The sequence below is a fragment of the Oreochromis aureus genome, linkage group 7, assembly GCF_013358895.1.
Source record: "Oreochromis aureus strain Israel breed Guangdong linkage group 7, ZZ_aureus, whole genome shotgun sequence".
Classification (NCBI taxonomy): Eukaryota; Metazoa; Chordata; class Actinopteri; order Cichliformes; family Cichlidae; genus Oreochromis; species Oreochromis aureus.
Genome location: NC_052948.1, coordinates 22,192,173 through 22,216,054, shown reverse-complemented (window position 1 = coordinate 22,216,054; position 23,882 = coordinate 22,192,173). Strand labels below are relative to the sequence as shown.

Sequence of the window (23,882 nt, the reverse complement as noted above, 5' to 3'; positions counted from 1 at the left end):
TATATGTATTTTGTGTCTTGTACCTTCTTATCATTTGAGTATTTGCAGGACATAGTCAACCTATTCAGTAAGACCAACTAAAACCTCACTGAACTTTACTCTGCAGGCTTCATTGTCTTTGACTGTCACCTTAATAAATTATTTTATCAGCTCCCAGCAAATAAAAGCAAACCTGGTGCTATCTCTAAAGTTTCAAAGGTCACTGCTCTAAAGCCATAAAACTGAGTGCATTCAGTAGTTGGTACAAAAAGTAAGAAAAAATGTTCTAATAAATCTATATAATTGACTTAATTTTGTAATCATTATCATCTCAGGAGTATATGTTGGTGTGAATGTTATTTTTTTTTTTTTAATCGACTGTTAATTGGAATGCTTTGTTAGCTCCTGCAAAGTCCCATAGAAGGCACACCTCTTAGTTGTCCTGTGTTTGTATAGTAGTTTAGATAGCTACCACAAGAAGAAAGTACACTCCGCTAGCTTGATCAGCTGTGGCTCAGGGTCCTAGTGCATGTTAAAGTAATTGTGTGCAAAAATACTGCCCCTGATGCATCTAAGGGATTGGTATTTGTGTGCATCTGTTAGCTGTTAAGGCATGGAACAAAGAGCTATATGAACGTATGTGAAAGGACAAATGTGGTCTGTGTACCAGACTGTTTACTATTTACTTGCTCCTGAAACATTTCCCGTGTTGGCAAGTTGAGTGTTACAAAAGAAAAAAAAAGTCTATTTCTCATCTTGGCTGTGGTTTTGAAAGCTAGACCCTTTATCACTAGTAAAATTCTGATAACGAATGAGGTCAGAATTCCCTTTGACTGTTTCAGTTTTATGGCCCTGGCTCTGTCACACGTCTGACTTAACGGTTTATTGTTAATAAGTAACAATTTACTTTTCCTATTACTTTAAGACGGCATGTCTCGTGTAACCAGGATTTTCTTTAATGCCGAAAGTGAAGCGTCATGTGTATATCAATGTGTTTTGCTCACACAACGTTAAGTCAATAGTTGTGTCTCTCAGCTGAGCAAGGGTTGATATTCCTTCACAGAGCAGCCACGTAAGTTCTTTGATGTAGCTTTTGGGGCCATGACTCAACTGCAGCTTTCTGCTCGTGCCAGAAATGGTGGATTGTTTTGAGCTCTGTACTCTGGCCAGACTTCTCCACAGCATGAACATTTTTGCACTGTGTCTTGGTGCATTCATGTTAACCCCTACTTGCAGAAGACTCATTTCTCCCTCTCTCCCACACACAGCTGCTGCCACATGCTTGTTTTATGTGAATGGGACATGCCTCGTCGACTTTCCATGGAAGAAAGTCAGTTTCGGAGGGAAGGACTGTTTAAGGCACCTTTGTCTTAAGTAGTCTTTTTTTATGTTAGATTAGGATTAGATTTTGTCTTCTTTTTTTTTTAATTTGAATAAATATGTGAAGTTTTGTGTGCTAATGTGTTGATGTTACTTTCATTCTGTTTCATTCTTAGCAATAAACTCCATGTCAGATGAATAGGCTTATATGCATTCAATCTATCACTGTAGTTTTTTGTTTTTTAAATTTGATTTTTTTTTTCTTTTTAATCCTGGAGGTGGTTCAATTCAACACAGAAGTACTGCCAGATTTGTTCCTCTCTAATGGAGGAGTTGTTTTAAATACATCATGGTGCTGTAAACTAATAAATGATCCCGTAAGGAAGCTATGCGAACTTTGGTCCCAGTACAGTATGACCACTATTTCATCTATAATCCAGAGATTACTGAATTATCTTGACTAAGTAGCTCAGAGTGAATGTAAAACAGGCCTGCCTCTTTCTGACTGTAGCATGAATAGTGTGTGGCACAGATCTGATTTCCATTTCCAAATATTCAAAGATATACTTTTTTGAAAATTCATATACAAAAATACCACAAGTCAACAGTTTTGTTTTGGAGACAAAATGTAGTTTGCTTCCAAGGAGCTAAACTTTCTTGCAGTTGCAGTTAAGCAATAGTTCTCCAGGCTTTCTAAAGGCCTTTCAAAGTTTTTCTTTTGATATTGGCCGCTTTATTTATTCATTATCAGTCCAGTCTTTGTATTTGACTATTTTCAGAAGAATTGTTGCTGTTGCTGTTCTTATTCTTATTCTTTATTAAGACACTTAACATCCAAGCATAAAAACGCACCTAATTCAAGGGATAAATCTGTATTGTGTCTACACATAACAGACAGCCAAATTTAGATTGTGTCATTTGACATTTTGTCCATAACAGCCTGGTCATAAAACAGTTTGTTCCCATTTCTGTGCTTGAATATATGAAAATTAGCACAAATTACTCGGTTTAACAGGCAGAAAAAATATTTGTGTGCTAACACCATGAAATCCAAACAGCTATTAGCTGAAAACCTGGCATATCTCAGCACTGTGCCCTTAAAAAACTGGAGGTAACTGGACAAGTGGAGCACAAAAGAACATGTGATCGGCCTTAACGAAACAATCTACAGCAGATGAACGGTATCTGAAAGTCATGTCCTTATAGAAATAGGGGGGAAATCCAACAAAAACATGGCACAGGACCTGAGAGATGCATCTGGCTCTTCAGTTGATCTATCTTTTGTTGAAGCCTCATAAGAAATGACCTCAGTTGAAGGGTGGCTGTCAACAAGCCAATGTTAAGGGAAGGAAACATGGAAAAAATGCTGAGGCTTGGCAAATTGCACACAAACTCGTACAGTGGTGGAAATTAGTGGCAACATTCTTATGGAATGATCCATGTTTCATCCAAAATGGATGAATGGTTTGGAAAGCATAGCCATCTAAAAATCAACAGCACCTACCTCCAAATCGGGCCGTTTTGCAGAAAATCAGTGATCACAATGCATTTTAGTCATATCTGGTTTCAGAAGTGACCCAGGAAACTATGGAAAAAAAGAAGAAAAAAAACAACCAATAGCACTTTTTAAGCATCAGTTTCAGTGATCCAAAATTATTAAAGTTTTATATTAACCACTTTTTCAAAAGAATTTTGGCTGTAGACTGATCTTGGTAATAAAATGTCTGTGGGAAGCTGCTCATAGTGCGTATGCACACAGATATGTGACTATGTCAGATCACTTAGCGGTGAAGAAATGGAAACTGAGCTGAGGTCTGGGAAGTGTGTTGCCATTTTTTTTCCATTCATACTTCCACCAGACGAATTCATCTCAGATTCCACGTGTACAAACTGAACATTTTCCCTGTAAGTCACTCTTGACGCATCGCCATGCGGAAGTTGCAGTGGGGTTTTTGCTGGTTTGTTTGTTTTTTAATGGTAGGCTGTGAGTAGCTGGAGTAACCTTGTAATCTTATTCCAGACAAAGGCGTTCTGGCTGCTTGTTCTCCTCCGGGTTGAATGAAGAGCGGAGGGAGCGCATCGTGTGTTTGTGTCTGTGTGTGTTTGGGGGTTGTGGAGTAGTACTTGGGGTGATGTGAGGCGTTTCAGTGCTGCAGCCCTATTCACCGATGTCCTTCAGTATTCACACCACGCACCGCTCCAACACTGTCAAGTTAGCCCATATAAGCGTGTGTGACTTCCTGCACAGAGCAGATTCCGCCCATATGGAGAGCTTGTTTTTTTCTCGACATTCGGGTATGCAAGTGAAAATGACCTGGGAATAAATGTATGCACGGTGTTTTAGTTTTACATCTGCATTATCTGTCAGGCCTATAGCTGCAATTAAACTGCACAAGACGAGGCAAAAATACCGTCCAAATTCTGATTTGGCATGCACTGTGACTTGAGGTTCGCTATAATTTTACCTGCTGATGCTTCCTTCATCACTGTGTTGAATTTGGTCGTTAAATAAAATAATTGGTCGTTAAATAGCTGCTGTCTGCACAGCACACAGGTCGGTTGTAATCACATTTCTTATGACACCCATGATCCTGATTTCATTTATATTTGAAAGGTTTTCACAAAATAATTTGAAGGCATTTGACCCAGTGTAGTGCGATATACTGTATTTGACTTTTGTAAAACACTAAAACAAATCTAGTTGGGAGTAATATATTTCATAGGCACTGTTTGTTTCTAATTGAACTCTTTCACAAGAGTGACTAGTAACAGTGTACAAACAGAGGCATTCAGATGGACTTTGATATTGCGTGTGGTTCATTAAAGTATACAGCTGAAATGACTGCCAGGGTAAAATATAAAAAGCAGTAAACTGAAATCATCATCGTTGGTCCTTAAAAAAAAAAGTATAATTACTATACACTTGATAAAAATTATAATTTTTCTTAGCTCTAAAGTTAGGCATTTAGTCTGTGTTACCTTATTTAAAAGAAGCCTATGTATTTCTGCAAATATGTTTTAGGCTAGAGTAAATTAAATATACTGTGAAAAACAAATGATTAAGTCACATTTGGGGGTGAAGGTTACGTCTTCATTTGCAGAAAGAACATTAGGCGTTTTAATCTTGCGCTTTTATTTTGAAGATGCAGCTGAATTTCCGCTCTCGTCGTGTATTCCACCATCTTGACGTCGCTGCTTCTCAATCGCACTCCTTTCCATTCCATCAGGGGCACTTCATCACCGACACTCCCGTCCACCTGACCCTCCTTCCCCGTAGCCGTGAAAAAAAAGACCTTTCTCATTTTTTTCAAAACCCAAATACAAGGAGGATAAAAAAATGGCAAGCAGTTTCTCGCGAATCCTTTCTTCCAAACGACACATCGGGATCCTGACTTTGGTGGGAGGCTCGGTAACGGCTGGATTTCTCCTCCACCGGGAACATGTTAGTGCCGGAGTGCCTGTTCGCAGGAGGTACCCCGCGAGGTAACGTTTTTTTCAATACTACAACTACACACAAATTTAGTCATTATTTTTAGAAGCATTTAGCATAACTTTATCATATATTTTGTGATGTAATACGCAGATTATTAGTTAGAAATGAGCAGCTTTTCAAAACCAGTGCGAATGCTATGTTTTATATTATTTTGTCAGTTTTTTGTGAAATATTAATATGTTATTAATATCATTGTTTGCATCAACATAATTAAAATTAATCGTGCAAGAGGCAGCATATAGGGACCACGCACAATCCTAACGTCCTGGCAAAAATACTTGGTTCAGTGATGCCTTTTATGTGAAGTAAAATTAGATTTAATATCGCTCATAACCATCGCATGTATGCAACCATATGTCACAAATCTCTGCTTCCTTCAGCTATAATTGTGCTCCTTGCACCAGCCTGCAGAGCAGATGGTTTAGCGCCATAAATATAGGTTACATGCATGCACCCATTGTTATACATGGATACTGGCGGGATCAAAAGACTCGGGAGAGGCCGAGGCGGGGTGCGTACGTGTCCTAGTGCACGCCTGCATGCATTAAAAATGCACCACATACACCATATATAGGTTAGTAAATGATTACTGGTATTCTGATATAAAACCCTGCCCACTGTTATACAAGTGGTCACACCTAAAGAGCTCCTGCAGCAGGGGCGCTAACAGGATTGGTTCAGTGGGGTGGCCCACATGAAATGGGAATATTTAATTACATTTAAATAGAGTGTGGAAAATTCATCTAGACTATATCATTTACTAATATTTCGACTCTTTTAAAAAAAAGTAAAAATCATAATCCTGCTTAAGTGATAGTACAAAAGTTTTCAAATTAGAAGTAGCTAGTGATTATGGTTGAAACCTTGCAGTAATGGTGCAGTAGGTGGTTGCGGCAAAAAATGTAGACAGATGTTGGCATTGCTTCCACATACAATAGGGATCTAGCCAGATCATCCCTTACAAAGGAATAAATATCTGTCAGATTATTGCAAAAAAGAAAACATGCTTGTCTTTGTTTGATTGACAAATAATTTTTCGAGTAAATGGTTGTGAACATACAGTTACACATCTACTCCACATGCACAGACTACTATTACGGAACCTGTTTTTTGTCTAATAAAAATGATGTAAAAAAAACGTTTTAAATATAAATTTTGAAAACAATTGCCTGTTTCATTTTTGTGCTATGCCGTAAAAAAATATATATCTACACAAAACAATTCTGGAACATAAAGTTGAATTTGCTGGAAAGTCTAAAGCATTGATTGTCTATGATAAAGATGACTTTGTGAATGTTTTTTATTTTTGATGCCTTAGCCCTATGCTTTGAGACAAAGTGTAACAAAAACACATAGTTAATTTGTGCTGCCACGGCAGTGCTAATCTTTCAGACTTCTTGGCAACAAGTATTAATTTTTGCTGGTCTTTCACAGCATTTTCTTTTTTTCCCATTAGTGTCTGTGAAAGCCTAAATGCTCATTTGAAAAGCTTGTAGTGTCTAATCTAATTCTGCATCCTCTATCATCATGAAATAAATGGCACTTTTACCATCTCATGAATAGTTGAACATTAACCAAAGAATGCACATTAATGGTGCCGCTGTGCCATGTTTTATAGTACAATGCTCGTGTCCTTCTGTGTCTTACATTAGTGGTGTTTTGTTAGCCGGCAGGGTGTTGTATTAGCAGAAAGTCACAGGTTGACACACCAGTCACTTGCGTACGTGCAATGAAAAACAGTTCCTTGAGTGAGTCACTCATTGTGCCCCTGCTCCAAGGGCAAAAAGTAAACCATCGCCTACACTCCTGTAATTTTTTTCTCTCACCAATAGCAGCACATTCACATATAATCTTTCATTTGTGTTTGTGCAGTGCGGAGTTCCCAGACCTGCGCAAACACAACAACTGCATGGCCAGTAACCTCACACCTGCAATCTACGCTAAGCTGTGTGATAGGGCCACTCCCAATGGTTTCACACTGGACGAGGCCATCCAGACGGGCGTGGACAACCCTGGGCACCCCTTCATCAAGACTGTTGGCATGGTGGCAGGAGACGAGGAGTCTTATGAGGTCAGACGTCATAGTAACTTTTCGACATACAGGCTTCCTTCTGCATACAAAACTTTTTGATGCCAAAACAGAGTTTTGGGTCTAATAGGTTTTAGAAAGAATCACAAGGTAACAGAGAATCCTTCCTTATGCGGAAGAAGACTCATTATTATGTACTTGCATATGCAGCTGTCATCGGGACGTATGTCCTCGGGTCTTCACTACCCTGTTAGTGTTCCCACCCTCATTATCAAGTGTGTTTTGTGACATTCACACATGCATACACAGAGTATTACAGTGCCACTGAGGCAGGGTTTTTAGCTGGGACATGTCTTTTGGGATGTCTCAATATCTAAAATGAGGATACTTCAGTACATTTTCATTTTAATTGCCTGCTTCATTTAGAAGCTACAGAAATATCTTAGAACTGCTGACAGCAGTGTGTGTGTCTTTGAATGTGATATTAACTATGGATCAGGAGAATAATGAGTGTTTAATCTGTAATGCTGGAGGTTGCAGGTCAACCGTTAGAGATTTCTGTTACTTGTGATTGTGTAAGCATTTTCCTTAAACAATATGAATACATACCTTAGTATTTGCAATGTATCATATACTCCCAGCTTTTGACATGTGTGGGAGTTTCTTTTGAACACTTCAGGGTATGGTGTTACTGCAACACAACAGAATGTCAGTGACTTCTGGTAAAGTAGTTACTCAATGTTCAGAGACAGTCATTTTAGGATATTTCAGACCCTTCCACTTTTTTCAGTCATAAAATGTTGGTTAGAAGATTGCACTGCGAAAATATGCACACCTTCCTAGTACTGTGTTGGATCCCCTTTTGCCTTCAGAATTGTCTTAGTTCTTTGTGACACAGATTAAACAAGGTGCTGAAAACATTTCTCAAAGCTTGGTCCCATATGATGGGATCACAGAGTTGCATTTGTTGCTACACATCTATATTGTGCAACTCCCATTTCATCACACCGCACAGGTGCTCTATCCGGTTATTAAGTGATGACGTGTGAACCCTGCTTCCAGGTCCAAACTCCTACTGATACTGTTGTATCGTTAACATGTTGCAGGGCTTTGTATCTTGTTCTGTTTAATCTGAACAAACCCCTAAAAATAATGAGAGATCACCGTTGGTCTCTGTGGGTTTTTATTAGTACTATTCATCTGCTGCAGTTTAAAACCTTACAATGGAACTACAGCCCATCAGCTAACTATTTGACAGTTTTCTATCTTCATTTAATGTGAAGTAATAGCAGAGCTGTTTGTTTTAGTTTTTCCAAAATTCCTCAGTCAGAACATGGTGTATAATGTTTAGATGGAAACCAGTGATCTAACATCTTGCAACCTTCTAACTCGGTTGATCTTCAAAAATTCTATTTTTCATGGATGGCTGGATGTTAAACTTTCTCGTAACACCTGGGAGCACACTAATCATTTTATTAACGGTAAAAGAATTTAGACAGTTTTTAACTTCCGGAGTTTGGACCCAGAAACGGTTTATGACCTCGGACTTAAGAGACTGATAGGATTGGGATCTGGTAACTGTGGAGGCCATTTGAGTTCATGTTCGAAATGATCTGAGGTTTGTGATGTAGCATGTTATCCAGCTGAAATGATCCATCATAAGATGGGTATATTGTGATCATAAAGAGATGAACATGATCAGCATTAATACTCAAGTAGCCTGTGGTGTTTAAATGATGATCAGTTGGTACTCAGGGGCCCAAAGTGTGTCAACGAAAATATCCCCTACATGGTTAAATCAATGCAGGATGGACCCATGCTTTCATGTTGCTTACACCAATCATCCCCTGCTCTGCAAATGTTTTGGCAGAAATCAAGACTCATCAGACCGGACAACATTTTCCCTGTTCTCCAGTTTGGTGAGCCTGTGTGAATCATAGCCTCAATTTCCTTTTCTTAGCTGAAAGAAGTAGCACCTGGGTTGATCTTGTGCTGCTGTGGCCCATCTGCTTCAAAGGTTGGACGTGTTGTGTGTTGAGAGATGTTCATCTGCTTGTAAAGAGTGGTTATTTGAGTTACTGTTGCCTTACTACCAGGTCAAGGCAGTCTGGCCATTATCCTCATCATTACCAACATCAACAAAGTATTTTCACTCAGAGAACTGCTGTTCACTGGATATTTTCTTTTTTCACGCAATTCTCTAAAAACCATAGCGATGGTTGGGGGGAACATCCTAGTAGTTCCTGAAATACTCAGCCCGTATTGCATCAATGTTCAAAGTCACTGAAATCATCTTTTCTCCCCATTTATGGCAGATATAGTTTTAAGTGTAACAGACTTTCACACATGCACATGTGCAGTGTGTCCAGTTTTCCCTTCCAGATCTTTTTAAGCCTTGTCATCAGCTTTGACCCACTGTTGGGTCTCTTCAAAGATTTGGGGGGGTTAAAGTCTGAGTTTAGGCTGGGTCTCTCAAGGAAAAGTCAGAGACTTGTCTTGAAACCAATCCAGCGTTCTCTTGGCTGTTGTTGTGAAAATTGATCCATTGTTGGTCTCAGGTTGCGTGCACTCTGGATTAGATTTTCTTTAAAAGCTTCTGTGCATTTGGCTCCATTCTTCCAACCATCTTCTCTGAGTTCTCTCCCCCTCTCACCTTCAAAGGGTGATGCTGCCTCTACCTTGCCTCACTACTGAAGTACCAATTGGATTTATTCTCATAGAGGAAATCCCCTCATCCACCAGTTAGTTGGGTGGTGTTAGGTATCCAAGTGTATTATATATTTTACATAAACTGATTCGAACAAGCTAATCAACCGCAACATGCATTTTGGAAAATCCATTACCTGCTTTATCAACAAATGACAACAAAATAACAATGATTATATTACTTTAACTTTATCGACTCAGTAATGCACGTGACTCAATTTCACTAATAAATGACCCTCATTGTTCGCTCTACCTGCCTTATCAATCACTCCAGACCAGGCATAAGAAAAATCCTTTTTTAATTATTCCTTTTCATTATTGCTTATTTTAAATGAGCAATAATAAATATTTAAAAGAGGAAAAAATGGCCTTTTAAAATGAACTCATTAGTAAACCTTATACATGCAATGCCTGAGTATTCTTTATTCCTTTTTCTGGTTTAGGTATTTGCAGACCTTTTGGACCCTGTGATCAAGGAAAGGCACAATGGCTACGACCCCCGTGCCATGAGGCACCCCACTGATCTGGAGTCTAGCAAGGTATTACTAACACTGACAGTGCCTGAAGCAGTATTTTACTCTGTAGGCTGAGTATTTGAAAGCAAAATTTGCAAAAAGCATCAAAAAATTAAGAACTACTCATTTGACTCTAAATATGTACGTTTAAATTGTGAGGGCAAAGTGCCTAGTTAGATTTCTAGCTCTCTTTATATACTACTATAACCAGTCTAGAGAAGTACAAACTAATTCTTCCTCCTCCTCACCTCTTATTTCTTTCACTGTTTTTTTAATACATCATATGATCTGGTTTACCTGCACAGGTAGCCTTAAACCTACCCCATCTTTGTTTCAGATCCAGTCAGGTCATTTCGATGAGCGATATGTGTTGTCGTCTAGGGTGAGGACAGGCCGCAGCATCCGCGGCCTGAGCCTGCCACCCGCCTGCACCCGGGCAGAGCGCAGGGAGGTGGAGAGAGTAGTGGTTGATGCCCTGTCTGGCCTGAAGGGTGACCTAACGGGGAAGTACTACAGTCTCACCCAAATGACAGAAAAGGAGCAGCAACAGCTCATTGATGTGAGTGATGATGTCGTGCTGTCGACTCATTTGGAATTTGCATTTGGAAAAAGTCAAGTTTTCAGCTACCTCTGCTTTCATTTAATTATTTGTATATTTGTCTTAGAAAAAACATCCTGTATTTTGTAACTTAATGTATACAATTTCACATTGGAAACCAAAGTTATATTAAAGCATTATATTTTTTTACTACATTTGAAAGGTGTTCTATAAGGAAAGATATATTTTCAGTGCCATTGTCTGTTTGCTTGTCTTTTAGCAAGTGTACTTACCAATAGAATTGCATCAAACTTGGCAGAAAGACGAAGCAAAAGAATAACTCATTACATTTTGGTGCAGATCCAGACTAAAATTGCAAAACCGATACTTGGCCTTGGCAGAGGATGCATTCTCTCATTTTTGTACTTCATATAGTTAGCCTGAAAGAAATGATCCGTCAGTTGATCACATATTTATAAGCTGGAATTATTTAGCACACTTAATCAGAAAACTCTGGGCCATCAGCTTTATGTTTCTTTGTTATGTTTAGCCTGCTGTTGATGTGATTACAATTCCAGTACGTGACCTACCAGAAGAAAAAGAGAATTTTATCACATATAATCAGGAGTGGGTGTGTTGTGGTTGACACAGCATTTTTCTCCTCACAATGAGAAAAGATCAGTCAGAGTATTGAATTCTCAGGTCTACCTCATTGTTAATGCCTCCCAGGATGCATTTTAGTGATGGAAATAGCAGCAAGAACACTTGATTGAATGTTGGGTTAAGGTTATTGGGTTGATTGAAGATATTATTTCTAATGTTCTGATGTTGTTTATATTTGTAATTAGTTCTAATTTCTTGATCCCATTTTGTTTTCTTAACCAACAAACACTCTTGACTTAGCTGAGTATAAATCATCCTTTTTTTTCTGTATTTCCAACAGGACCACTTCTTGTTTGACAAGCCGGTGTCCCCCCTCCTCACGTGTGCAGGGATGGCTCGTGACTGGCCAGATGCCCGTGGTATTTGGTAAGTGGATAAGAAATGTTTCTGGCTGGTAAACAAAACTTCTTCATCTATTTATTACCAGAAATAAAGAGATCCTAAATACCTTGGTAAAGGTTCATGTAGATCAGAGAGGTCAAACCTGTTTTACATTGTGGGCCAAATAACATGTCCCAGTTTGACCTGAGGTGGACCAGAGCAGTGAAACTCCCCTTTCTGTCAGAATAAAGAAGTTTAACTACACATTTAATCTCTGAGCTATCTTAATATGCCAAAAAAGAAGTGCAATTTCAACAGTATATCTCACTTTTTCTACGTGATAAAGAAATGCTACTGTAGTAAATTAGAAAAATCTGGCAGTGGGACTCTATGGGCTTAAACTGAAATATAAAAATATGTGTTAAATAATAGAGAAAGTTTTGGTAGCTCATATCCCAGAATGCCGTTTAATTACAAAACAAAGTTTTTGTTACATTTTCTTCTTTTCTGGGGGATGACAGTGATGCATTGACACACTGTTTGGAGGTGACCCACTATGATATGTAATTAACGTTTTTCTTCACTGCTACAAACTGGAAGTGGGTCATACAAACAGTTATGTAACATGTTTCTCCCAAGCGAGGCCACTCTTTTAGGGCTTAATGATTAGTTTTCATATTTAACAGTTTTCTAAATAAAGAAGGGGCTTTTTTGTCTCTGTTTTTAGCGTTTCTCCGTCACTGATCCTTGGTGGAGGTGTGTTAGCAATGCGGAAAATGCTCCCTCAGCACTGAGGTTCAGCATGTACTCAGGAATAACCCAGTGCAACGCATCAGCCAGCCAAAATCAATCACCAGCCTCCCTCCTCTCTCCCTCTGCCAGCCGTATCAGCCAACCTGTCCTCAGCTCTCCTTAATAATTCACCTTCACGTCATTCCTTAATCATCTCTTCTTTCAGGCGCTCAGCTTTCTGTTTTTCTGGCTCTCTAATCTTTCTGTTTTTTTCACTAACCTTATGTTCAGCTATGCTGTGAATCATTTTGCTTGTTTTTTAATCCTTTTTGCTTCTGCTCCGTGTTCCTTTTCTTCCTTCTTATTGCATCACTGTATTCTCCTTCTCTGTACCTCTGTCTCCACCCTATTTAAATGGCTGCCACCATTAAGGAAATAAACATAGAGAAAAGGTAGAATGCAGGGTTAAGGAACCTCTGGATCGGCTTTATTTTCCAGCCCATAACCATAACCAACATTTTTTTTTTTACTGTCTATAGTCTGTCCACTTCTTCTTGATATGCTAGTGCAAATACAGAAACTGAGCAACCATCAGCCACAAACATGAATTCTGTATAATCTATGTCCTTAATCTATGTGCAGGCACAACAATGAGAAGACATTCCTGATTTGGGTCAATGAGGAGGATCACACAAGAGTCATCTCTATGGAGAAGGGAGGAAACATGAAGAGAGTCTTTGAGAGGTTCTGCAGAGGCCTGAAGGAGGTAAGACTGTGTTTGTGTATGCGAGGGGATAATTTGAAACAGCTTAAGGAGAAAAGAACTAAATAGAGAATTTTGGTGGTTGAGCAGGCATGGTGTTTTTCTCTGTTGTGATCTCTGTGTGAATGTGATCCTGGACCACAAGAAATTATTGCCAGCAAATCTGACACACTGCACGATGTTGGCTGTGTGTGATTTAATAAAAGTATTGGATATTAAATTTGATAATGGTAGACTGTGTGTCTGCTGCAGTTTGATGGCTTTATGGATTTAATAAACCTGGCAAGATAATTAATACAGTCTAAAAGCATCTCTGTAGAGAATGCTTACAGAGTGGAAAAAACTACTTAAACTAGACTTTGACCTCACATGTAGACAGATGCCCAAAAATGGTTGGGCAAACATAAACTGTTTATGTCCTGATGCATACTCATTCACCCAGGTAAGGAAAGAGGATGTGCATATCACCCTGTCCAGGAAGTATATGTTCTCATAATGAGGGTTTACACATCCTGAACAGGGAGTAACACTGAGTGGGGAGTCAAGGAGGTCATTTACGTGAAAAGGGAAAGACCATCTCTGAGTGAAGCAGGGGGGCCTAAGGGTACTTATTTCACCATCTTACAATGCTGTGATTGCAGCCATTCCTCAACTCCGTGAATGGTACTCATGGCCATTGATCAGTGGTTGTTGATCAATGGTCATGACAATTTCCATATTAATCATCAAGAAACTGACCTCACAGCATGTTGTTCGCCAGTGGTGCTAGTTTCAGTCAGTATGCAGAGGTACTTTTTATAAGGTTGGAGAAGCCTGCAGTCAGCTGAGACTGAAGAAGTCAGACAGCGAGCTGAAACAAAACATTTCCCCCACTGAAAACACCATGTCCAGATGAATACAATCAACTTTTTGGGATAAACTGTTTATCCAAAAGCAGGCCAAATTCCCCTTTTGAGAAAGAGCTAAAGACAAGCAACACAACATCTGGGGTCTTTATGTACTAAATGTGTGAGGGCCCTGAACAGCACTCCTTGGCTCTACATTAGCACTGGATTATCTGTCATTCCACTCCCACCAGAGTTCATTGAACAGTTATAGAAGTTGAGCAACTCCCTATTCTTTTCTTGTCAGCCACAAAATATGAAAACTCAAAGGTTTGGCAGTTATTGCAGTCTGGGAGTGAAACACACTCACTGTCTTGTTTGACTCCATATTCCTCTGTTAGGTGGAACGTCTGATCCAGGAGAGAGGCTGGGAGTTTATGTGGAACGAGAGGCTTGGTTACATCCTCACCTGCCCCTCAAACCTGGGCACAGGACTTAGGGCCGGTGTCCACGTCAAGCTGCCCCTGCTGGGCAAGGTGAGTTTAATGTTTGTAAAGAAACTCCATACATGTGTTTCCATACATGTGTTTTATTGGGTTTTGGGGTCACATTTAAAGCACAAGATTTGCACTGTGTATGGCTTTTAAAAATTAAGCTAATAAGGATTTCCCGAGTCAGGACATTTTAGCACATCTTCATTATGCTACATTATGTTACCTTTTTTTACTCAATAACAGCCTGCACTTTTTGTTGTAGTTTTCAACAAGTCTTACATGTCTCCTGAGCAATCCCAAATAACTGTTCTTTGATGAATCTCTCAAGCTCCTCCAGATTTGATGGTCTTCTTCCATGGTTCTTGGTCTTCAGTTCATTCCAGATTTTCAATGGGAATAAAGTCAGGGCTTTGAGCAGGCCAGTCAATACCCTTCACTTCGGTCTTCTGGAGGTAATTCTTCAGCAGGAGCAACGTTTTGGGTCATTGTCAAGTTGGAAGACAAAGCAACGATGCTCAAGCAATTACTACTTGAAGTTTTCTTTCAAAATCTTCTTTCTCCATGTTTCCTTTCACCTTGACAAGATTCCCAGTTCCCACAGCACATGACTCCCATCTCTGTGTTTCACTGTGGGGATGGTGTTCTCTTCTGCAGAATTGGAGTTTTTATTGGTCTGCAACCTTGAAGTCCATTCCTGTGCATGGTTCTAGCGATTGTCTTCTTTGAGACTACAGTTCCTGACTTGGCTAAGTCATTCATTCGTGTCTTGGCAGTTGATCTGGGGTCTTTAGACAAATCTCTCACGAGTTTTCTTTCCAGAGTCTTTGAAATCTTTCACTTCCTACCTCTGCAAGGCTTGTTCTGCGCTGTGTTGCTCTCTGTGAATTTGTTGATGATACTTCACTCTTCTTGACACTTTAAAACACTGCGATAACTTTGGATATCCATCGTTTGCTTTGCGAACATCAACAATTCTTTTCTCAAGTCTACAAAAGGAATTTTTAGATTAATTCACCCTTAACAATATTGTGGTTGGTGATTTGAAATGGCGTGAAATAACTCCTCTCTGCTTCATCCCAGGATCCTCGCTTCAGTAAGATCCTGGACAACCTGCGTCTGCAGAAGCGAGGGACAGGCGGTGTGGATACTGCAGCTGTGGGTGGTGTGTTTGACATCTCCAACCTAGACCGCCTGGGACAGTCTGAGGTAGGGTAAATGAAGTGTGCGTCCCTAACCTTTAAGTACACCGCAGATATTACCTGTCAAACCGTTTTTCCTGGTGTTGTTCATTAACCACAAATACCTCGATAAATTATCCCGGAATAAGCAAAGACAATGTCTTTCTCAGTGAGGCTAAAAAAAAGCTAACCATCTTAACCATGTTACCTAGAAAAAATGAGCCCAATGTAAACTGTTGCTAAACAAATATTTTGTGAGTTGGATTATTTGGAGTACAGTTTAATCGGTTTTTCAGACAAAGTATAGCTGGAGCTATTTTTCACAACTGCAAGAGGATAAGAGGAGCTTCTTCTTTGGCCTGTACATGTAATCTGTCTCTGTTATGTCCTTGGCCTCAGTGTCACATGAGTACAGTACAATAGAGGAGCTCTCTATTGTGGTGAGTGCATGGTTGTGTGTTTTATTCTGATGACATGCAGAGGAGGCAGGGGCTCTTTGTTGTTTCTGGGTGAAGTGCAGTGTACAAATTAGCCTTCAGTTTAGTACAGATTTGGATTCACTCATCTAATTTTCTTTCTTTAAAACATTCTCTGATTATTGAAAGGCTTGGGAGCTGACCTCCCAATTAAATGGCAGAAAATCTGAATGAGGATGAAGGAATGAGAGAATTGTGAGCAGTTGGGGAAAAGTGCAGGAGGACTACAAGGAGGTGTTCCTCTTTAAGCCCGTGTTAACAAATACAGATTTCAGTCTGATATGTTGGTGCCTTTTAAAACACTCAAGGTCACCTTATAACGCAAATAAAATAAACATTAAAATCACAAACCTGTGCAGAAGTTTGAGGAAGTAAAATTAACTCGATGCTTTTTACCCCTCAGCCTTTTATGGCTGACGCAAGTTCGTTAGTGTGATAACACAAAAACAAGGCCACATAGGAGTTTGAAGTTCATACCACGGGTGCTTCGACTGAGCCTTGGACAAGTTCAAATCTCAGTGACCTTGACCTCAAGGTCAAAGGTCAGGTTTTCAGAAAATCTTATGAATGAGATAACATGAGACCAAGGCGACGTACGATTTTGAAACTGATACCACAGGTGTGTCTACTAAGTATTGTTGTTGTTGAACTAATACCATATAAAATACAGAATTTAGAAATACTAAATAAAATAAAATAAATATTTAGTTACCCTCATTTTAATTAAAAAAAATGACCAGTTCTGCAGGTACTTGTAAGTTTCTTGTTAGTTTTTAGGCACTCAGCAGGTTGGTTGTAATTTGACACAGACATGACACCACTGTGAGGACACTGCTGTGTGACACAACAGAATATAAACTATTTATCAGGACAGGCTGAAGCTATCCCAGCTGCATAGGGTGAGAACACAGAGACAAACAAAGATTCATGCTCACAGTCACTTTGGAACCACACACTAACCTAATGTCTTTGGACTATGGGAAGAAGCCTGAATACCTAGAGAGAAGCAACACAGACACAGGATTCAAACCCAGGTCCTTCTTGATGCGAGGTGACCGTTCTAACCACTGTTGCATCGTCCTGCTGTGAAAATATATCAATCAATCAATCTTTATTTATAAAGCACTTTTCATACAAAAAAAACTGTAGCACAAAGTGCTTTACATGGTTAAAAGCAGCCCACCCCACCCCACCCTCCCACTCATTCCCCACACTCTCATTAACAGAAAGGTCATGGATACACACATTCCCCCCCCCCACCACACACACACACACACTTAAAGAGTAAAATTGGGCTGGGTACGCATTAGCCAAGTGAGGAAACACTATCACAGGGAGCTGTCTGCACCGGGAGCCGGTCACAGACCGCAGCCTCCAGGCTGGGCACGCAGCAGGAGGGAGGCAAAGAAGCCCCCCAGCCAGGCTGAGAAGACCCACAGAGCCCCAGCAGCCATGGTCGATCACAGCCCCGGTGCAGAGAGCCCCCTCCGAGGAAACACTGGAGATATGACCTAATAAGAATATAAACAGGATAAAAAGATAAAATAAATAAGAGTGGGATACAATATAAATATAAGTATAAACAGAGTAAGAAGATATAAATATTTCTGGGTTGTGTGTTGTAGCTCAGCCCATGTGAACATTTGAGAAGTGCCTGTTTTTAAGGTGGGCTGTACTTACATAGCACTAGAGGAGGCACACATTCTGCATCTTAACTGAGCCATAAGACAGAATCAACAAGAGTACAGGCTGCTTGTATTTATATCTGCTCATCCCTATTTGGTAGTTTGCACTTTGGTTGTGAAGGGTTTGTTTATAGCTGCAGACTGTTTTGTATCTTCAGCCACTGACAGCATTCAAAGAAAAAGCTGCTAGAAGTACCCTGTATTAGGCTTTCACTATTTTATTTGTTTTAAGATATAAAAGTTTTCCGGTCATGTTAATAATTTCTGTCTTGTGTGGCTTACCAAACACAAACGTGACTTGGCTTTGACCTTGATAAAATTACTCTTCCTTATTGCAAAAATAGTGTCTACTTTTTTATGTTCTGTGCACTTTCCTGTTCACTTTTGTTACTAAAATGTGGCATGTCCATCCTCTCAGGTCCAGCTGGTGCAGACAGTGATTGATGGTGTCAACTACCTAATTGAGTGTGAGAAGAGGCTGGAGAAAGGCCAGGACATCAAGGTGCCTGCACCCATCAAGCTCTTCAAGTAGACACTGATCCCTCACCTCCCCACACAGACCTCTGGGCACACACACATGCACAAATTCCTCTCTCTCTCTGTGCCCATAGATATTACAAATATCTATGTCATCGCCTCATTTATTACTACTATTTATCTAATTACACCATCCCACCCCACAGCATACCTCTCTATAATATAATCTCCTTATATTAGACGTGGCTTCAGAGTCCCAGAACTGCTTTGGGCCTAAGTGAGTGAAGCCTATTGCAGTAAATTCAAAGCTTGATTTAAGCTTAAATCTAAATCCTGCTCTAAGATAGCAGTGGATACGAATAAGGATGCACAAATTATGAGGCTGTTGTAACATGCCCTTTTCTGCATGGCCCAACATCTCTGGCACTCCTATTAAAGCACTCCTCAGCCTGCCCAAACCTGGCTTACTCCCTTCCTGTCGCATGCCCTATACACACATCCCCTTTCCTCTCATCTCTGTAGTTTCACTGTTCATGCCTCCTATTAGCTAGTGCTTGTGTACTTCATCCATCTGTGCTCACCGTGGAGGGTGGATTGTGTGAACATAGTTTACTTTAACTGTTCTGAATTGGTTTGAATGTAGACTAACAAGCTGAAGTCAGAAGACTCTTGTGTTCTCCAGATGAGTCGGTGGTTTGGTGACATCCTGGTGTCAGATTATAATTCACACTGGTCCAGTTAAGCTCTGTACTGTATGCTACTGAAGCAATATCATTTGAGTTTATAACTGAATGTCACGCTCTAATGTCTTTTATTAAAGAAATCATCTATTTAACAGTATTTGCTCCACTGTCTGACTCTTATTTTGTTGTTTTTTTTGGGTCCTATGTGAGCTAAATGCAATTTCTTTGGTGTTTTCTACAAATATGAGGCCAGAGCTTTGAGTAACCATGGTAACTAAGCTTGCATGGCATGATTTCTATCAGTGTGGTTGCATAGTGTCATGTGACAATGTTTAGTTGAAGGCATAACAAAACTGTATTATGTTTAAGAGGTCAGTACACAGGGTTCATATTCTCACATGGAGCCCAGACCTGGAAAACAACAATATGTTGAGTGATTAAATATTTTAGCTCACCTGCAGGAACTTTTATTTCAAAGAGATGGTATAATGGGGACAAAAGACCAGTCACAGGTAGCCTGTGGTGGCCTACTTGAAATCAGAAAATCGTATTAAGTAAAATTCAAGTTACATTAATATGAACTGTTGAAAGACCTGCTCAATAAATGTGTGTTAGAAAATATGGCTGCCCGTTAACAATTTGGCATTTTGAGTCTGGTAATAACCCTAAATATGTTTCGTTCCACTCAGTGGTGGAAATAAAGAACTACACCTAACATATCCTTTGTTTTTAATTCACCTCAGCATAGTAAAGGAAAATGGTGAATGGGACACATTGGGCCAAACCTTTTTTTGTACTAAATCTTGAAAATGTTTTGTCTGGAAACTCTAATGAGCACAAAAGTGCAGTATACCATGTGTATGTTATTATATTATTTAACATTGTATTGTTACACTATATTAATTACTGTGCATTTCTGAGGACATCACTTTTCTTCCAAGAAAAAAAAAAGGGATCCAGACCAAGTGGAGACTGAATTACCAAAAACTGTATTTACTCCAGTGGCCACTTGAGGCTTGCTCCAAAAGTAAGTCAGTCTCTATAGACTTTAATGTAAAGTCAACCAACCTTACAGCATTAAAAAGCATGTTTACACTTTCCCCCTTCATAACATCTCTACATAGGGTAATTCTTTTCCTCTGGTTAGAGGAGGTTTAGGGCTGCTTTGATTTAATCTCACAAATATTAGGCCTTTTGTGTGATGCACCACATGTTTATGCTTCAACGTTGGACAGTCAATTTCTATTCTCTAATTTTATTAGGCTGTACTTAGCACTAATTAGCCGATATATGTTTCTGCATTGCATTCAGTTTTTTGGATGGATAACTAAGCTTTCCAGCATTAGTCGATAATTTATTACTCCAATGGCAGCATTCCAAAGAAGCTTTGAAATACAGTCTAAAACCAAAGGCTGACATCACAGTGGCTACATCCATCTTTTATAAAGGCTATGATCTCGACACCCAGGCCTCTTCTTTAGCAAAACCTTTACTTAGACCGGAGGCAGTCTTTGTTTATATCAGATAACAGATAAGGCCGGTATGTTAGCGAATTAACACCCAAACTAACAACAAACTGATACCCCCCCCGTGTTGTCTGTGATTATAAAGCTTGATACCCTTTTCCTTTTCACTGGTGTGTAATAACTACTAAAAAATGTCACTTTCAGTATTACATGAAACATGATCTGTCTCCTCAGTCCCATATACACTGGCCCCATCCAGCTCATTCAATTACTAACAACATCACAAATATGGGGGAGTCAATAGTGCTGCTGTAGGGAATTATTTTTGAAAGAAGCTTTGTTTTAGTTTGAAAAGCCAACCTTATCATTTAGGCTCCATCAGTGAGCTGCGTTTTACTGAGACTAGTCACATGATCACATTCAGTGTGGCGCAAATGTGTCGCAAGCAAACATCCTGCTTGTGTGTGCATGTGATTTTTTTTGATTGTCTTATGTTTTTTTTAAATGACTGTGAAGACGTCAGTGTTTTCTCTGCAGTGAAGGAAGTCTCTAACAAGTTCTTTGTCCTCTTGTGAATAAATAGCATTTTATTGTTTCCAGCAGAGAAATAAGCAACAATTTTTCCTGTGTTTTGGTCCGGGGAGCTGACGGGACAACAAGGCGTTCAGTGTTCTGAGGAGACCCGGCTGAGATCTCAAGTGTGGGTGTTTGGAAACAGGAAGACTTGATTTCTCTCCCCTCCTGGATTTGAAGGAAGGTTCTGATGTACTGAATACACTTCCTCCCTCCTCCTTCTCCCTTGAACTACATCTCTCACAGTAGTCAGAGCATGTCACTGGCATAATGCTGCAGACGTTCCCTCTCCTTGCTCCAGATATGACTGAGGAGCAAGCAGATTGTCATGGCAACCACTTCACAGAGGGAAGAGGGGCTCTGATGGGGGGGAGGAAGAGGCTTTGTGGGTAGAAGACAGCAAATCTGTACAGCACAGATGAGAGCTATGAATTGCAAAAGTAAATGCAGGATTTCAAAATAAAATAATGTTTAAATACTGAGACTGACTTTAGTATGATCACATATTGATTAGATCACAAAAAGCCTTCACTCTTCTCAGGATGCTGTAACCTCATTTGATCCCTGTATTCCTCCTGTCTTAACTCTGTGATTTCCATCACAGCCATCAATTTACAGTAAATAGATGAAAGCAAAGCAGCTCCCCAGTCTGAGTCACAGCAATAACATTCTTCCTGAGGTCTGTTTAAGAAGCAAAGTGTACAAGAAAAAAGGGAATATGCCTTTTTTCACATTTATGTTGTTTTAAATCATTAAATCTAGCAGTACAGTACAGTACAATACAGTACAATTTGGGCAAATATTTCATTGCTATAGATTTCCTGTTAAAAGGCAGTTTTTCCTCCCATCATCGCAAAGTTCTTGCCAATAGTATGTCTGATTGTTTGGTTTTCTGGTGAATACTGTGGGGTCTTTACCTTACAGTATAAAATGAGAATTGTGATATGCAAACCCCTACTCCTGTTGTTAGCTGTACTGCTTGAGGCTTGAACTTGAGCCCTGCATAACCTGTTCTGTCAATGCAGCATTCTCATGAAAGCAAGCTGTGACAAACCTGTGACAGTATGTATGTGGGAGGGCAACACGGCTGGCGGGGGGGGGGTCAAAAGAAGGAACTCAGTCAAAGGTTTTTAATGATTAATGTAGGGGAAATCCACTGTGAATACGTTTTTCAACCATCCTGTTTTTCTCCAGAAGTTTTTAAAAAAAAAATAAGATCTAAAAAGTTTAATTTACAAGTGACCAGCTAGAGAAATGGCTCCAGATTGGCTCCAGGATTTTTGACCTGACAGTTGCTGCCATCAAATTCAAAATGAGCTCACTATTTTTCATGAAATAGTGAAACGTCTAATTTTAAGCATTTAAACATCATTTATGACAGGTGCCACAAAGTTTCTGTTAGAATAATAAACTAATCTAAACAATTTAGAGCTTCTTCATTTACAGTGCCAGATTATAACTATTCTATTCAAAGATACGTGAAGTGTTTTTCAATAATTTGAGCCTTGACAGAGTTTTTAATATTTAAACTTTCATTACATCAGCTAGTCTCTTTCCCCTAAGGCTGCATTTTGACTGAAAAAAAATAAAGTCCACAAGAAACATTGCTAAAAGGCACTGCAGTTATTTTAATTTTTTAAGCTGGTTCATTTTGAGATTTCATACTGGGCACCTGCAGTATAAGTATAGAAAGTAATATAGAAAACATAACAATATAGAGAGTAATTAAGTAATGTATTGAGAAAAAAAACACAGGGAAACAATAACGGGTTAATTGTTATACCAATGTCCCTTTGCAGTAAAAGAGCGCCCTCTGGTGACTGAGAACCTTCACAGACCTCTGGTGGAGTGTTTATATAACGGCAGACTTACAAATTAGGAAAACGTTTCGGTTTACATCTCAAACAGGATTTCTGCACTAATACACACAAAAATACTTCACTGTGTTTATTAATACTATTATTATTATTATTATTATTATTATTATTATTATTGTATAATCATATTACGCTGTGTAATCTGAGGTTTCTTTTTATCTGTGTGTATTCAATAATAAAAACACCTTATAATGAAATAGATGTTGCTGGATAATGGCACTTTTCAAATATATAGGATTCATCTTGAAATTATCCATATAACGTGGTGGGTGTGCAGGTGACCAGGACTGGAAGGTGTTATAGTTACTGTTTTCAATTCATTTCAATCCAAACTATCAGACAATCCCCCTGTGAGCAAGCACTTGGTGACAATGGGAAGTAAAACCTCCCTTTAAACAGGAAGAAAACTCAGGCCTAACCAGGCTCAAGGAGGTGAGGTCATCTGTCCTGACTGGTTGGGGGTGATTGGAGGGAGACAGGACAAAAGACACTCCGTGGAAGAGAACCAGAGATTAAAAATAACCAATGATTAAATGCATAGTGGTGTATAAACACATAGAGAGTGAAAAAGGTAAGTGAAGAAGAAACAATCTATTGCCGCTTAAGTAAGAGAGAGTTAGGGATCACGTGATTCAGCTCTAACTTTAAGCTTTATCAAAAAGGAAATTTTTATACCTAATATTAAGTCCCAACAGACACACTTTCTGTCTCAAAAGAGTAGAAACTTTAATCTGTTCTGACCGCATAAAACATAAAGTCTATTTTTTTTAACATGATAACACTGTCACTGACTTCATTTGTACAGTGATTTAACATAAATTTCATTTGAAAATAAATAATGACATAGACACAGGATTTTTCTACAGGTCCCCAAATGTAGTCAGAATGGAGGTCTTGTTGTAGCTTATGTTGTACTGAAGTTGTGAAAATATCTAAACAAACTTACAGGTCAACACATTACCAAACAAGGTGACACGTCAGCTTTTAATCATTTAATGGAAACTGATGATTTATCATCATTGTCCAGCAGTCACATCTATTGTTGCTGTAACAGGGACAGTGTTTGACTTTCAGAATGAAAATTGCCCAA

At 39.3% G+C, this 23,882-nt stretch overlaps 1 protein-coding gene across 1 annotated transcript; it reads left to right on the top strand.

Annotated features, from left to right (window-relative positions):
• The first annotated feature begins 4,495 nt into the window (after nucleotides 1-4,495).
• LOC116313950 (creatine kinase U-type, mitochondrial-like) lies at nucleotides 4,496-19,033 on the top strand. Its single transcript, XM_031731801.2, has 9 exons — nucleotides 4,496-4,782; nucleotides 6,665-6,863; nucleotides 9,971-10,066; nucleotides 10,380-10,601; nucleotides 11,524-11,609; nucleotides 12,939-13,062; nucleotides 14,285-14,419; nucleotides 15,458-15,583; nucleotides 18,135-19,033. The coding sequence occupies exons 1-9, from the start codon at nucleotides 4,637-4,639 to the stop codon at nucleotides 18,246-18,248; spliced, it is 1,248 nt and encodes a 415-aa protein (XP_031587661.1). The 5' UTR covers nucleotides 4,496-4,636; the 3' UTR covers nucleotides 18,249-19,033.
• Nucleotides 19,034-23,882: the final 4,849 nt, after the last annotated feature.